The sequence below is a fragment of the Neoarius graeffei genome, chromosome 3, assembly GCF_027579695.1.
Source record: "Neoarius graeffei isolate fNeoGra1 chromosome 3, fNeoGra1.pri, whole genome shotgun sequence".
In the NCBI taxonomy this organism is placed as follows: Eukaryota; Metazoa; Chordata; class Actinopteri; order Siluriformes; family Ariidae; genus Neoarius; species Neoarius graeffei.
In genome coordinates, this window is record NC_083571.1 from 98,677,698 (window position 1) to 98,695,711 (window position 18,014).

Sequence of the window (18,014 nt, forward strand, 5' to 3'; positions counted from 1 at the left end):
CCTGTGTTTTCTCTCTCTCCCTCCCCACTCTGTCTGTCCCTCCGAGTTACATGTCGATCCTGAGACCGAGATGCTGACCTCTTCTGCTCCTCGGACCTGCTTGATCCATCCTGATGCCCTACGTCTGGCTGGAGTCTCCTGTCACATTGCTCCTGTGGAGGATGGCCCCATACGGACAGTCGAAAGTCACACTTGAAAAACGCTCTGGACACTTACAGGGGTGCTTGAAGGTTTGTGAACCCTTTAGAGGTTTCTATATTTCTGCATAAATATGACCTAAAACATCATCAGATTTTCACACAAGTCCTAAAAGTAGATAAAGAGACAAAAATATTATACTTGGTAATTTATTTATTGAGGAAAATGATCCAATATTACATATCTGTGAGTGGCAAAAGTATGTGAACCTTTGCTTTCAGTATCTGGTGTGACCCCCTTGTGCAGCAATAACTGCAACTAAACGTTTCCGGTAACTGTTGATCAGTCCTGCACACCGGCTTGGAGGAATTTTAGCCCATTCGTCCGTACAGAACAGCTTCAACTCTGGGATGTTGGTGGGTTTTCTCACGTGAACTGCTCGCTTCAGGTCCTTCCACAACATTTCAATTGGATTAAGGTTAGGACTTTGACTTGGCCATTCCAAAACATTAACTTTATTCTTCTTTAACCATTTGGTAGAACGGCTTGTGTGCTTAGAGTCGTTGTCTTGCTGCATGACCCACCTTCTCTTGAGATTCAGTTCATGGACAGATGTCCTGACATGTTCCTTTAGAATTTGCTGGTATAATTCAGAATTCATTGTTCCATCAATGATGGCAAGCCATCCTGGCCCAGATGCAGCAAAACAGGCCCAAACCATGATACTACCACCACCACGTTTCACAGATGGGATAAGGTTCTTATGCTGGAATGCAGTGTTTTCCTTTTCTCCAAACATAACGCTTCTCATTTAAACCAAAAAGTTTTATTTTGGTCTCATCTGTCCACAAAACTTTTTTCCAGTAGTCTTCTGGCTTGTCCACGCGATCTTTAGCAAACTGCAGACGAGCAGCAATGTTCTTTTTGGAGAGCAGTGGCTTTCTCCTTGCAGCCCTGCCATGCACACCATTGTTGTTCAGTGTTCTCCTGATGGTGGACTCATGAACATTAACATTAGCCAATATGAGAGAGGCCTTCAGTTGCTTAGAAGTTACCCTGGGGTCCTTTGTGACCTTGCCGACTATTACACACCTTGCTCTTGGAGTGATCTTTGTTGGTCGACCACTCCTGGGGAGGGTAACAATGGTCTTGAATTTCCTCCATTTGTACACAATCTGTCTGACTGTGGATTGGTGGAGTCCAAACTCTTTAGAGATGGTTTTGTAACCTTTTCCAGCTTGATGAGCATCAACAACACTTTTTCTGAGGTCCTCAGAAATCTCCTTTGTTCATGCCATGATACACTTCCATAAATGTGTGTTGTGAAGATCAGACTTTGATGGATCCCTGTTCTTTAAATAAAACAGGGTGCCCACTCACACCTGATTGTCATCCCACTGACTGAAAACACCTGACTCTAATTTCACCTTCAAATTAACTGCTAATCCTAGAGGTTCACATACTTTTGCCACTCACCGATATGTAATATTGGATCATTTTCCTCAATAAATAAATGACCAAGTATAATATTTTTGTCTCATTTGTTTAACTGGGTTCTCTTTATCTACTTTTAGGACTTGTGTGAAAATCTGATGATGTTTTAGGCCATATTTATGCAGAAATATAGAAAATTCCAAAGGGTTCACAAACTTTCAAGCACTACTGTACAGTCATGCTTTTATGGCTGAGGACTACAGTTAACTTGCTAACTTTCGGACTGTAGTTGTCATGAATAGTTCTGCATTCAAGTTTCCATCAATAAACAGTTTATAACGTCAGCAAAATAGACTTTGTGTTAAAACTATAATGATTTTCCTGGTGACACAGTTATACATTGTGACTCTAGAGGACACTGTTACCGAAGCAAGTTATTTATAATCACATTGTCTGTTATCACCCAAATGAGGATGGGTTCCCTTTTGAGTCTGGATCCTCTCGAGGTTTCTTCCTCGTGCCGTCTGAGGGAGTTTTTCCTTGCCCCTGGCTTGCTCATTGGGGATAGATTAGGGACAAAATTAGCTCGTGTTTAAAGCCTTTACATTTCTGTAAAGCTGCTTTGCAACAAAGTCTGTTGTTAAAAGCGCTATAAAAATAAACTTGACATTGTGGGATACAAATTTGAAACAGGAGAGAAAAATGGAGTGTGCGAATGAAACGTGAAAGACTGACTACAGTAACGGACAGTGAAAAGAAAAGACGTTATGTTGCAAAGGAAAGGAAACGCAGGACCAAACTAAGGCCCACTTTACACGGGGACGGTATAAAACAAAAACGCAAAAGTCCGTTTTCGTTCTCACTTTTTTCCGTGTCTACACGACCGTTTTCAAGGAGGAAATCTGCGTCTATACGGTGACGCATAAATGTCTCCGCTATGTCTGCACGCATGCGCAACGTCTTCCGTCTTGTCTGATCTGCACATCTGCGCCGCTGTTCTGTCAAGTTATCCTACCAAGCCTACTACACATGCGCGAAATCCAGGAGGGTAGGAAAATTCAACAGTAGTTTTGTCCCACCGATCAGCTGGGCTGATAGAAAATCGGTGAGAATTTCACGCATTTGCCGATTTTTTTGTTTTGTGCGTATTGGTCGAGTCTTTGGCCGAGTCAAATAATTTGTAATGACTTGTTTTGAATAATAAAACGGTCTGTATGAGAACTTGCTAGGATAACTTTACAGAATACCGGTCCGGCTGAGGTACTGTAGTGCTCGAGGGAGGAGCAGGAGCAAACCGAAACTCTTTTAATCTGCCTTTATTAAGTAACACTCACTCTTGTTTCGGTGAAGAAGAGAAAAGGCAGTGTCCATCTCAGGAAAATAAACCCGTTCGGCTGCTAGTTTTGTTTTCAGTCTCGGGTTTATGGTTTCACGAGCGGCTTGAATAGGCGGCGCGCGCGTGCGTGTGTGTGTAACTTGGCGACACCAAACTGAGGAGCTCCAGCTGGGCGGGTGAGCAGGAAAACACATCTACTGCATTAAAACACAGAGCAGCTTGAAGGTCCGTTGGATCGATGTAATCAGACATGCTCTTACTTTTTTACTTACTTTCTTACTTCCCGGGCTGGCATGTGCAGTATATGACACATGTATGACGTAAACGCGTACCCGACGTGAGCAGATCCGAGCGGAGTTTCGCGTATTGGGTAGTTTAGACGGATATGCAACGGGGGCCGTTTTTAAACTTATCCACTTTGGAAGGCGTTTTCAATTTTATCCGTTTTTCAGCCTCAGAAACGCCGTCCTCGTGTAAACGAAAGGCACTTCTGATAAAATATTTAGTCGTTTTTACCCGACAGCGTCCTCGTGTAAACGGGCCCTAATAAATATCGGCGGTCAGCGAGCACCTCGGTGTGACCAGCTGTTCGTTTAGCGACAGAATGATGGAACTGTCAGTGCACGGTCAAGGTAAACCTGTAGATGGCAGTAATGCAACACTGTGGATGCCAGCTGCTGTAAAACCCAAAAGAAGAAGGTACACCTGCACATGCGCACACGGACTTCCTCTGTCTGCCTGACTGTGTGAAGCGAGCGATTTCATGCACATTATTTGCTCGGGAATCTCGTCAAATTAAATAACTTCCCAGCCACAGAATGGCCCGAGTGAGATATTACAGAAATAAACATGTATCACAATGACCAAATTTCAGAGGGAACTAAATTTCACCGATTTTATGAAATCAAAAGGCCGTCTCGCTTTAAAGAGTTCCTGTAAATTTTTGCAGGGTAATTACATTCACAAGCCTGAATTCATTAGCCCTGTTCAACATGCTCACATTTTTGCAGTCTTCAGCTGCAAAGTTAATGAAAGGTTTTCAGAAAGGAAAAGTGATCGTATTTAACATGAAACGAATCCAGGACTTGATTGCTCTCTTGTCTCCTGTAATTAAAATGTGTTATTATGAAATATCAGTTGTTTCATACATTATTCTTTGCCCTTAAAAGTCTATTTCAATTTATCATCTAATTAAACTCCAAAAATATACATTACAAAAAGTCTGGAGAAAAGTTGAAGGGAAAAAAGAACTTCTTGAGCATGTCTTTTTAGCTAATTCGTTAATTCCAGCCGAGCTGTTAGCAGGATCCATGTAGTTCACTGCAATTAAGTGGAGCTGGTTTCAGAGCTAATGGCGCTCAGGCAGGGTGCTGTAAGTGTGAGAGGAGCCTAATGCGAACGCTAGGAGCCCCACAATCACACAGCATTGTGAGGGGGTCATGGACAGAGAGGGCTGGCCATGACGTGCAATCACCGAAGGTCAAAAATAACGACTCTCTCCACAGACAGGTTTGTGCGGCCAAAGCGACATGTCGTCCTCATTAAAGCGTTGTTTGAATTAGTGTGGGTCTCCTCAGTCTGAATGATAACTGACTCTTTTCAATTTTTTATTATTGCGTTTTACTGTGTATAATATAAATCACTAGATATCAGGACAGATATCAAAGTGTTACATGAGTCCTGATTTGGTTACTCGCTCGTAGAGGTCAAGTCCCCTTTCACTGCTTTGTGAATGATTTAGCATGCTAACATTAGAAGGCTGCCAGAGTAATGGGAGAAAATTGGCTGCTTTAAAGCAGCGAGTGTGTGTTCATCTCTGCAGGAGGATGTCAGAAGCCTTCAAGCTTTAACTCCTTATATAGTTATTATACATGTCATACTTATTGTTAAAGCTTCAGTCTTATCACTGTGTCTATATGGAATCAGACAGCCAACAACTCCGATTTACTACAGTATACCGTCATGTATAACGATAATAAAGCTGATCATTTTCAGTATTTCAGTGTCATCGTAACCATGTTTGGGTTTTTTGTTTTTTTTCAGTAGATCTGTGTTGCTATTTTGAACATGATAACATAGACACAGAGTAAGGTGAAAGAGGGCAGCATACCAGTGGTGTCGTTCTCTCGGTGCTGTTTGACTGGAGGCTCGTCTGTGTCCCATGGCGTGGACTGGTTGATGGGTGTTTGGCCCCACCTCAACCCCGGAGCCAAGAGCAGCGCAGGAGTCTGATTCTCGCCAGGAGAAAGGCCTGTAGGCTGGAAAAATCAACACACAGCAAATATGTTACGCAGACCAATAAACAGACTCCGAAGCAGCAGTCTGAGTCTTAGATTTCAAAACCCACTGAGGACAAAACCTCCTCCTGCATCTGACATCTGGATACACAGATTCTTTTTATTAGAAACATATTCTTTGCAGGAACAGTGTGTGTGTGTGTGTGTGTGTGCTGCTGTTTAAACAAAAATAAAAATGCAAGTGTAAACCATACAGATCAAATATTATGGAAGTAAAGTAAGTAAATTACAGGGGAAATAAAATATTTACACACAGGCACGTTTATGCTTTCTCAGTCTATTATCAGATGTACTGCCTTAGCATAGTCCTTAGTAATGTCCATATTTAAATATACTTAATACCAGAAATTAAAGAGCCAGTATGTAATTATGGATAAATATTTACATATTTGGAGACCCTTGTGGCAGAAATATGTTATTACAGTCAACACACAGAACAGCGTTTCATATCAGCGTTTCATATTATTTGACATCGTTTTTGTCTATGTTGTCCTTTTTTGTTTAAAATGTAGAAAACAGTGCAAAGAAATGTTAATCATACCAAATTGTATAATAATTTTAAAACTAGACGGCCTTTCAATTTCATAAAATCAGTGAAATTTAGTTCCCTCTGAAATTTGGTCATTGTGATACATGTTTATTTCTGTAATATCTCACTCGGGCCATTCTGTGGCTGGGAAGTTATTTAATTTGATGAGATTCCCGAGCAAATAATGCGCATGAAATCGCTCGCTTCACACAGTCAAGCAGACAGAGGAAGTCCGTGTGCGCATGCGCAGGTTTACCTTCTTTTTCTTCTTCTTTTGGGTTTTACAGCAGCTGGCATCCACAGTGTTGCATTACTGCCATCTACAGGTTTACCTTGACCGTGCACTGACAGTTACATCATTCTGTTGTTAAACGAACAGCTGATCACACCGAGGTGCTCGCTGACCGCCGATATTTATTAGTTTGGTCCTGTGTTTCCTTTCCTTCGCAACATAACGTCTTTTCTTCTCGCTTTCCGTTACTGTAGTCGGTCTTTCACGTTTCATTCGCACATTCACGTCCTCCATTTTTCTCTCCTGTTTCAAATTTGTATCCCACAATGCCTTGCGTGAACGGGGAAAGCTCACCACGTGATGCATGACGTAGTATCTTGAACTGGGTCATGGTGAAGCAGGAAAAAATAGCGGAGAATTTAGGGCCATGTGGTTAATTCATTAATTGTTCTATTTTTAAAAAACCTAATAAAATTGGAGGTCTGGGATTCAAATCCAGTAGCTTTTGGTCCATTAAACAAAAATAATTGGGTGTCAGGGAAAATTCTTTTTATGACCTAAACTTGAAAAATCTGAAAGGCAGTCAAGCTTTAAGAAAACACAACTGAAATGTTTTAGTATTCCTACTGCTCCGTTTCTTATTTATTAAGATTCTTATCCAAGTTGTTTTCAATTTATTTTTATTTCCCTTGGCCTCTAAAGTATTTAATGAGTTGATTCTTTATTTGTAAGCAATTGAAAGAAAAAAAATCTCTGCTAAGCATCAATTTTGAAGCAATTGTGTTGTCAATTGTTTCCCATTAATGGGTTTTTAGCCTCCGATCTGCTCAGATGTTAAATATTCTGTCTACATTGCAACTGGGCGAAAGATCTAGAATGAAGCTAAAATCATCTTAAATATAATCTCTCTCTCTCTCTTTCACACACACAAGCCACTTTAATAGGAAAATCCATACCCCTCATTCATGCAATGAGCCCAATTCTCAGGCTGTCATATTGCAGCAGTACAAAACGCATAAAATCATACAGGTCAAGAGCTTTAGATCAGTTAACATCAGAATGAGGGAGATGTGAGATCAGTAACTTGACCATGGCCAAATGAGCTGTTTAAGTATTTGAGAAACTGCTGATCTCCTGGAATGTTCATACACAGCAGTCTCCAGTGTTTACCCAGTGTGAAAAATAAGAAAAACTTGGTGAGCGGCAGTTCTGCAGGCAGAAACACTGTATTGATGAGGGAGGTCAGAGGAGAACAGGCAGACTGCTTCGAGCTGACAGAAGGTCTACAGTAACTTGTATAACCACTCTTTACAACTGTGGTGAGTAGAGAAACATCTCAGAACACACAACATGCTGAACCTTGAGGTGGACGGGCTACAACAGCAGAAGAGGTCCACTCCTGTCAGCCAAGAAAAGGAATCTGAGGCTACTCTGGGCACAGAGTCAATGAAACTGGACAGTTTAAGACTGAAAAAACATTGGCTGATCTTTTTATGAACTTATAATGTCTTCATTATCAACTTATCCGGCTGACAGGCGGTGATCTTATGCCATCATGTGTTGTCCAGCGTCCGTCCAGCGTCGTCCACATTTCATGAAAATCGCTTCTTCTCTGTCAGTTCTTCACTGATTTTTGTTCTTTTGGGCAGGAAAGTAGATCTGCCTGGGGTGCATGTAGCTTTGACCCAAATTTGCATAATTGTAATTAATAATGAAGATATGGAGTAATTAAGCCCTAACGAGTAGTTTCCACACAAACTGCTTCTTCTCCCTTAATTCTTCACCAGTTTTGATTATTTCTGGCATGAAGGTAGGGGTACCGAGGGTGCAGCTAACTTCTACCCAGATTTGCTTAAAGGGGAACTGAAGACAAATTTTTTTATTCTCAAAATTCTATTTATCTCATTTTATTAAATATAGGAATGCATTTTTGATCGCTATTTTGTCACTGCTATAGCAAGTTATGAGTGTTTGAAATATGCTATGTAATATATCAGTCCATATGTCAAAGCAATGGCCGTAAACGAGATTCGTTGAGACCTGTGCGAGACATCGTAGGACGGAAGTAAAACGTACAGCGGAAATTAAAGTGACCGACATCTGCCAACGTTGTCAAAAGACGTGTGCGCCCTCTTTCGAATGCTGACGTAATCAAGCCGGAAGTTTTGTTTGCTTTGATAGCAATCAGGAAAGTTTGAAAAAAGTAGGCAGTAATCGTCGTTTAAACTCGTTTTTGTGCAATATTTCGTTTGGAAAACAGTTTTCAAAATGGCGGCACTGACGCCTGGCTGACACTTCACGTTTCGAAGTCTTGCGAAGATCACGCGGATAAGCGACGCCTGCCGTGGACCAAACAAGCTAAATTCAACATGGTTAAAAACCGAATAGGCCGATAAGTATAATATTTAATTGCAAGTAGTTGCCAATATGAGTCACGATATAAGGTTACTAAAAGTGAAAACCTAATTGAATAACACGTTAATTAAGAAATAAAGCAAGTTTAAAATGACTTCAGTTCTCCTTTAATTACAGTTATTAATGAAGTTATCGACTAATTAAGCCTTAATGAGCAGTTCAACAAAAATCACATCTTCTCAGTCAATTCCTTGCCATTTTGGATTCTTTCTGGCAAATAGGTCGGTATTCCTAGGGTGTATATAGCTTCTATATATAGCTTGTATATAGTGTATATAGCTTACACCATTTGCACAAGGTAGCCATTTTAGATCGTTCCTTCTGGACTAGATGGGGCCAGAGTGAACTACGCCGTTATTGATGGTCTCGTTTATGTGTTATGTTAAACCATAATTGACTACACCTCATCTATGTCTCAAATCCTGTGTGTCTATTGCACTTGCTCACTCAGGAGGCAACACTAACACTGACCAATACAACTGTGCTGCAGCATTCAATCAGTGGGATTCATCGGAGTTGTGCAAGATTACTAATAAATTATGCATAGACAGCGAGTTGACAGAAAGCCAGTATAAACAAGAAAGTAAGATTTAGCTCGGGTGCTTTCCTAGTAGTTTATGCTCTGAATTTGGAGTACTGTTAAAATCTGTAATAAGGATTAAATACCTAAGATGATCATCAAACAGTGCCCTCTTTCTCTGCTGTTAAACTCTTTTATGGGTCACATTTATCTATCTTAGAGCCTCATTTGTTCCAGTTCATTCACTCGCCCACACCAGAGCTACAAAGCACACAGTGTAGCTGATTTTATTCTGTAATAAAGACACCTCCTCAAATTCACCCAGCTACCCAACTACTTAAGACAATGTGACATTGGCGAGTAAGATATAATACTTTAAAATGGCAAACAAGAGTATTCCATGAACAAGTGTTGCCAGGCAAAACAAACCTCGCCCGGCAGCACTTATTTTATACCTATATGTTGATAATGGTCATATTTCTCAATCTTCAGCTGTCAGGTTATAGTCCTATGGAAATCCATGACCTTGAGTTTGACATTTCAGAGTCATTCAAGGTCAAACGTCATGGTACCAAATGAAAGCCCATATTAGCACTTCCTATAAGTTGATAATGGTGAATATCTGTCTACCCTCAGGGCAGCACAGTGGTGTAGTGGTTAGCACTGTCGCCTCACAGCAAGAAGGTCCTGGGTTTGAGCCCAGCTTTTCTGTTAAATAATTAATATTGTCTTCTTTACATTTTTTATAATCTTTACTTTCTCTGCATGTTTTAAATTTACTTTAACTTTAACTTTATTCTATTTTATTCTGCTGGTTTCTTTTTTTTTCTTTTTCTCCTCCTATTTGAACTACTACTTCATTTTATTATTTTATTTCTACTATTGTTTAATTCTTATTATTTTCTTTTAATTCTTTTAATTAATTGTTTTAGAATAAAAATAAAATTATTTTATGTAATTTTATTTCTCTATTGTTTACTGTTTTTGTTTTTACTTCTGTAAAGCACATTGAACTGCCATTGTGTATGAAATGTGCTAAATAAATAAACTTGCCTTGCCTTGCCTTGCCCAGCGGCCGGCACGGGCCTTTCTGTGTAGTTTGCATGTTCTCCCTGTGTCTGCTTGGGTTTCCTCCAGGTGTTCCGGTTTCCCCCACAGTCCAAAGACATACAGGTTAGGTTAATTGGTGGCTCTAAATTGACTGTAGGTGTGAATGGTTGTTTGTCTCCGTGTGTCAGCCCTGCAATAACCTGGCGACTTGTCCAGGGTGTACCTCGCCCATAGTCAGCCGGGATAGGTTCCAGCTTGCCTGTGACCCTGTAGAACAGGATGAGCGGCTACAGATAATGGATGGATGTTTACCACCAACTGTTTTCAAGTTATAGCCCTCTGAAAATCCATGACCTTGAGTTTGACCTTTCAAGGTCAAAGATTATAGTGCCAAAGGAAAGGCAATATGGGAATTCCTATATGCTTATAATAGTAAACATTTGTCTATCAGCAACCGTTTTTGAGTTATAATGGAAAATGTTATTTTGACCGAAAGGTTGACCTTTCCAGTGACCTTGACCTTCAACTTGATCAGATTACACCCAGAATTTAATCAGGTAATCTACAGACCATTGCCCACCTACCCTGAAAATTTGAAGTCAATCGGTGCAACTGTCTAGATGCTAGACTGTAAACAAACAAACAAACAAAACAAACAAACTGATTACAATACCTCGCCCCGCTTACTCTGTCATGGGCGAGGCAAAAATGGCTACAGTTTGGGAAGTTTGTTTCCTGAGACTGAGATTTGATGGTAATCCAGCAGTGACACCGACAGATTAATGGACCCTATGTTACAGAGGCAAGCTTAAGAATGAACGTTAACCCCGATTCACAAGCTAACCCTGGAGTGCACCCGGAGTTAATGGAAAAGATTCAGTCATCAACCCTTTGCTCTCATCTGGAACCTTCCCTCCATTCCATTATCCTGTCTGACCCGGAGATCACTTCATCAATTCATTCGCAACTGCTTTTCGAAAGCAAATTTTGTTTTGTTGGGGTAAGCTTTGCGAATGGAAATGTAATGTAATTGTTGAAGTGATAAATTGAAAAGGGATTATTTTGTCCAAAAAGCTCTTAATACCTCATCAGCAGGAGCAGCGTCCAAAAAAAACCTGTTATTTCCTCATTCATCTTCGAATTTAATGGGTCACAGTCCTAAATTTTGTCCTACTTTACAGACCTTGACACACTTGACAAACAGAATGAATGATCAGAGACTCAGTAAATTGTTTTCCTGCAATTCTGTGTGGGGCTGCATTGATCTGTATTAAATATTGAAAGGCTATAACCTTATTCAAGGAACAGCATGCTCCCCTAGACATGCATAGCCCAATAATTCTCTGCTTTGTGCCCTGTCTCACAGCTTTCTATCTTCCCCTGCTGCTTATCTCTGCCATCGTATTTTCTCTAATCCTCATGATAATGCAACATTTAAGTCTCCAGCAACAATAATTTTCTGTTCCTCATATGCAGCTGTCATTACGGAAATGGAGCTTTGCTTATTATTATTATAAACACAGTCGGCATATCAGGTGAAAATTCAAATTCAATCCAAATTGCTTGAAACTGTCCTTGTTGAGTTCGGAATTGAATGCAGAACAACATACTTTTACAGAATAAAAATACGTTTATCTGTTACAAATCAAAGATTGAAAAAAACCCCAAAACGCTTAATTTTTAGTAAACTGCCGTAATATTCTGTAATGAGGATCACATGGTCCAAAATGGGCCTCATTAATGAATGAGATCAAATGTTTTTTGGGTTGTTTTACAATCAGGGTACGCAAGCTAAAAATCACATTTAACACTTATTATCTTCAATATCAAAAGGCTTGACTAAATAAACTTGGTTGTTTGTTGTAGCCCTGTGATAGCTCTATTTACCATGCAAAACACATTTGGTGATAACGTTATTTTTGGTGAATGTATGGCAATATATGTCATATTTAGCAAAATTACTCGTGTCATTTAGAAAAAGTGCTTTTTTGACCACAGGTAGCTCCAAAAGGGATGCACTTAAATCATTCTTTATACCATAAAACAAATATTTGGTTCCATATCATTGGAAACATAGTTAAGTTTTAATGTTGAATGCCAGTAAGTTTTCAGACTATTTTGATCAAATTAGTATGTAATTGTGCCAAAAAAATGTCCTCTCCGAGACAGCTAATTTTTCAATATAAAATAACATATCTAAAATGATTATTTTCATCCTAAAATGTGGTCAAGATATTGGGACATAAATATTAGAGACAACTAAAGCTTACAGCCTTATATTTAAAAGCACTATGGAAGTAGTGGATTCTGAATTGTCAAAAAAAAATGTCCTCTCCGAGAATCACTTCATTTGTTTCTCCCAGCCCTGCTTAAAGCGACACTTAATCTTGTTATAATACAAACTATTACACATGCCTATCTGTTCTTTAACTTGTCCTTCACTTAAAAACTGGTACAAGAACCATCTCATCTCATCTCATTATCTGTAGCCGCTTTATCCTTCTACAGGGTCGCAGGCAAGCTGGAGCCTATCCCAGCTGACTATGGGCGAAAGGCGGGGTACACCCTGGACAAGTCACCAGGTCATCACAGGGCTGACACATAGACACAGACAACCATTCACACTCACATTCACACCTACGCTCAATTTAGAGTCACCAGTTAACCTAACCTGCATGTCTTTGGACTGTGGGGGAAACCGGAGCACCCGGAGGAAACCCACACAGACACGGGGAGAACATGCAAACTCCGCACAGAAAGGCCCTCGCCGGCCCCGGGGCTCAAACCCAGGACCTTCTTGCTGTGAGGCGACAGCGCTAACCACTACACCACCGTGCTGCCCGGTACAAGAACCAGTTTGAATCAATTTGAATTTTTGACCCCTGTGACACAAACTTTGTACCCTGATTGTAAAACAACCCTTTTCTTAATATTTCTTCTAGTTTTCAAAATATTTACACGGAAATCAACAGGCACATAGATGGTTGTATACCGAACACAAAGTTTGAAAAAACAGTAAAAATAAATGATGCAAATTAGCATTTCATTAACATTAATTATGCTAATTAGGTAAACCGTTAAAATGGTACACTCTCTTCTTTAAAGTTTCACCAGATGGCTTCATTTGTGCAATATAAACCTGATCTTAACTCTCATTTACACGTCACAAAAAAGGAGAAATCAATGTTAATTATAAAATAAGCATAAACAAGCACTGAATGTCATTCACATCTACCATTCTCTATCAGAATAAAAAAGTAATAAAAGATTATTTCTAATACCCTCTCTGTACTCTGTAGGCCTTTGTATTTCTCAAAAGTAGGGCCTACTAGTGTTTATATTAAAGAATATAAATGATAATATTCACAACTTTCAAGGCGAACCTCGAAAAAACTGCGAGCCACATCCAATAAGCAACTCCAATTAACTGAATTAAAATTGACACTCGCATTTCTGACTTCTCGTTTTTTTAAATATCATTCCGATCACTAAGATCTCAATATTTTTTCATCAAAACAACTCCAGTTATATTCTAAAATAGTTATTTATTTACATGAATCAGTTTGATTTGAAAAAATAAGTAGGTAAAGCTATGAAAACTCATTTCAAAGTCTCCCGTGAATCATAACATCAAAACTAGCTGACGGAAAATTTTACTCTTCATCAGAAACAGTGAGAGCGAGAGAACATCACTATAAAAGTTATCTGATTGATAATCATGAGTAATCCAGTCGGAAACCGATCAGAAGAGAGAGAGAGAGCCTGACTCACTTTCCCGTGACTCAAAAAGCGCCGGCAGTTTCCTGACGTCCCTCGAGCAGAGAGTGTACTCTGTTGTACCAACTTCAACCCCTTGTTACTCCCAAAGTACTGAAGCGATCTTAACCAGATAAATTTCTTTGGAAAGCAGAAATTATAAGCTTTTTAATGACCGTATTCATGATAGAAAATATTCAAGAGTTAAGCAATGACAGATTTGGAAACTTAGGTGAGTGGCGGTATGGGCAGTTTTCACAGCACGGCCAGCGAGCGTCTGATATGCCTACACACAGTTTTACCATTCGAAGACAGATACAAACATTCTACAGTTGGCAGTTGATGTATATGACATTAGGCTGTATGCCGCTTGACATGAATGATGCTGTTGACAAGACCAAGGCAAGACTTACAGCCCGTCTAGCCAAGCGTTGCGCATTTTCTCACTTTTTAATTCGTCGTCGCTCCTACTAGACCCTGCTTCCCTTGTGACCCATTATCGCGGTGTGGCAGATGGCTTTCCTCTGACTCAACAGAAAACAGGCTGGAATTGTGTGCAAGTGCATTTGTGTTTGCGAGAGACAGAAAGACTAAACCAGGCAGTCAAGACAAACATTCTTTTCAAGCTTCTCCGCACAGTGAATTTTGATGTTTATAGCTGGCATTGGTCTGGAATTCCCCCAGTGAAAAGGCTTTTATTTTTTTAACAGATGCCACTGCCTTTTCTGTCTCGCCGGGAGATGGTTCGAAATCGTGGAGCGAGATGAAGAAAAAAGACAAACGCACAAAACAAAGCACAAGTTAGACATTAAATGTAGAAATATGTCATAAATTTGCACCTGAGGGATGAGGAAAGAGCCCCGTGTCTTCGTGTCACATCACTCAAGGCTGATTTTGACATTTTAGAAAGTGCCCTTTTCACTGACTATATCATACAGGCCTAACCTATGCCTATTAGATCTCTTAAATGTCAATGTATTTATGCACAAGAATGATCAATTCATCCAAATTTGGACTCTTATTCTCTAGGCACTTCATACATACGTGCATCAGATACTTTTTTTGGTCACATGAAGCCAGGTTCGTCAAAAATTGTTCCCCGAAGTGCCTTATCTGAGAGTGGCCTCAGCTAGCTGTAGTGCTGAACCATCACCATGGTTACACACTTCCCCTCCAGCATCAGTCATCAGATGAGTATGTGCTGCATATCTTACTCCATACTGTGTCCCACATGTAGCATTTCAGCGAACAGGGCTCGCAATGGAGGCAAAAGACACATCAGGATCCTCTAACATTAAATTGCATTAATTGTGTAATGCATTAGCTGATGGTATGTAGTGGTGTGGGCACTGGACATGCTGTGGAAGTAGTAGAAACATGGCTGATGGAAGAGAGTCCTGGAGGCACTAAATATGATTGTGGAATGATCTCAGTGTGCCAAAGAGACCATGGCGAGAGTGTAGGAGTCAAGAACTGTTTATCTCTATGGACTAGATGCAGTGCGTCAGGAGGCGCAGCACAAAACACAACCTGATGCAGTTGCAAAATGCACTCGCACTGCATCTGAAAGTAACACTGAACTTACTAATGCTGTAGCTCATCACTGCGCCTGCGACCGCACGCTGCATAAAGCATAAACTAAACTGCTATTTAAACTCCACTGCTAAATGTCAACCAAAGAGCTGTCAGAAAGCTCGGAACGAAAGAAGAATTGTAAGTTCAGCAACAGAGATTAAGGTTCTTATTAAATAAAAACTTTCATGCCACAACTAGTGCATACTGTGAAAGGAATTAATATGCTAAAATGCTACTTTGTTACTAAATAATTGTTTTTAATTAAATGGCTGCTGGTGGTGCAGTTGTTAGCAGTGTCACCTCACAGCAAGCAGGTTCTGGGTTCGAGCCTGTGTGTTCTCCTCATGTGGCTTGAAAAGGCTGCTGTGGACAAAATAAGCAAACTACTTTCTATAAAAGGTGTGCAATTAAATTGCAGTCAATCCTTTGTGGTCAACTGCAGCTTCTACAACACTTGGAAAATTGGCAATGCCACAGAATTCCTGTTTAATGTATTGAGGTCATTGTTGTATATGAGGAAAATTGTTTCCTGATGGATGTGTTCTATGCAGGGTTGCCAAATCTATCCATCCATCCATTATCTGTAGCCACTTATCCTGTTCTACAGGGTCACAGGCAAGCTGGAGCCTATCCCAGCTGACTATGGGCGAGAGGCGGGGTACACCCTGGACAAGTCGCCAGGTCATCACAGGGCTGATACACACAGAGACAAACAACCATTCACACTCATGGTCAATTTAGAGCCACCAATTAGCCTAACCTGCATATCTTTGGACTGTGAGGGAAACCAGAGCACCAGGAAGAAACCCACGCAGACACAGGGAGAACATGCAAACTCCACACACAAAGGCCCCCGTCAGCCACTGGGCTCGATCCCAGAACCTTCTTGCTGTGAGGTGACAGTGCTAACTACTACACCACCATGCCACACATAGTAGCAAATAAAGAAGAAGAAGAAACCTTTATTTGTCACATGCACATTTCAAGCACAGTGAAATTCACCCTCTGCATTTAACCCATCTGAAGCAGTGAACACACCCAGAGCAGGCAGCCACACTAGAGCACCCAGGGAGCAGTCAGGGGTTAAGTACCTTGCTCAAGGGCACTTCAGCCCAAGGCCACCCCACGTCAACCTAACTGCATGTCTTTGGACTGTGGGGGAAACTGGAGCACCCAGAGGAAACCCACGCAGACACGGGGAGAACATGCAAACTCCACACAGAAAGGCCCTTGCCGGCCGCTAGGTTCAAACCCAGAACCTTCTTGTTGTGAGGTGACCGTGCTAATCACTACACCACCATGCCGTCCTGACGTTTTCCAAAAAGATTCTTCAATGGGCTTGTGTTATTATGCATTCTGTTAGAAATAATTTACTTTTTCAAAAGTAGCCGGTACTGACTCTAAAGCTCAGAGGCTGCTAGAGAAGCAGCCTGAGGCCCAAAAGGTTGCTGGATTGATTCCTGTGACTGGCAGGAAAAACATGAGAGGAGTTGGGTGAATGAACAGCACTTTCTCCTTCCTCTGCATCACAGCTGAAGTTCCCTTGAGCAAGGCACTTAACCCCTAACTGTCCCCTGGGCGCTGTAGCATAGCTGCCCACTGCTCTGGGTGTGTGTGTGTGTGTGTTCACTGCTTCAGATGGGTTAAATGCAGACGAGGAATTTCACTGTGCTTGTATACATATAACAAAAGCTTCTTCTTCAGAGGAACATGCATGTTGCAAAATCACAACTGCTTTTGAGAGGTGGTCCAAAATCAACTGGTCACTGAAACTGAAGTTTAATACTTCTTATGAAGCAGGTAATCATCCTTATTTTGCATTTTGTTACCCTGTGACTGCACAGATGTCCCAGTTTTTATGTAATACTCCCTCAAATGAATAAGTATCTGGTCAAGAACTATGATGCACTTTGCATGCTTGCAGTATGTACGGTGGCTGAAGAAGAACAGCAACTTTATTTATGCACAGTGAAATTCCGCTCTGGATTTAACCTGTCTGAAGCAGTGAACACACATGCACAATGAGCATACACAATACCCAGAGCAGTGGGCAGCCATGCTACAATGCCAGTTGGGGGTTAGGTGCCTTGCTCAAGGGCACTTCAGCCCAAGGCCGCCCCACGTTAACCTAACCTGCATGTCTTTGGACTGTGGGGGAAACTGGAGCACCCGGAGGAAACCCACACAGACACAGGGAGAACATGCAAACTCCACACAGAAAGGCCCGTGTTGGCCACTGGGCTCGAACCCAGAACCTTCTTGCTGTGAGGCGACAGCGCTAACCACTACACCACCGTGCTGCCCCTGCTTACGGCCATATCACCCTGAGAATGCCCAATCATGTCAGATCTCAGCTGCTAAGCAGGGTCAAGCCTAGCTAGTACTTGGATAGGAGACCGCCTGGGAATACCAGGTGCTGTAAGCTTGTGGGTGGTGTAGTGGTCCAGGGGCCTTTCTGTGTGGAGTTTACATGTTCTCACCATATCTGTGTGGGTTTCCCCAACAGTCCAAATACCTGTGGTTAGGTTAACATGGGGCAGCCATGGCCTGAGGTTGGACTGAAGTGCCCTTGAGTAAGGCACCTAACCTCCAACTGCTGTAGCATAGCTGCCCACTGCTCTGGGTGTGTTTGCGCGCTCATTGCTCACTTGTGTGTGTTAAATGCAGAGGTTAAATTTCACTGTGTGCTTAAGTTTTTGTCCAGAATGGCATATAATTATGCCTAAAAATAC

The 18,014-nt window shown here is 41.1% G+C and overlaps 1 protein-coding gene and 1 pseudogene across 3 annotated transcripts in view; one reads left to right on the plus strand and one right to left on the minus strand.

Moving 5' to 3' along the window:
* LOC132883759 (kelch-like protein 29) overlaps positions 1–18,014 on the minus strand; it is a 493,942-nt gene that overhangs the window by 169,467 nt on the left and 306,461 nt on the right. For all 3 annotated transcript variants that reach the window (XM_060917753.1, XM_060917752.1, XM_060917751.1), the window contains one exon: positions 5,019–5,166. In XM_060917753.1, coding sequence (XP_060773736.1) covers positions 5,019–5,166 — 148 coding nt within the window. The remainder of the gene's footprint in view (positions 1–5,018; positions 5,167–18,014) is intronic.
* LOC132883923 (5S ribosomal RNA) lies at positions 17,589–17,707 on the plus strand (annotated as a pseudogene).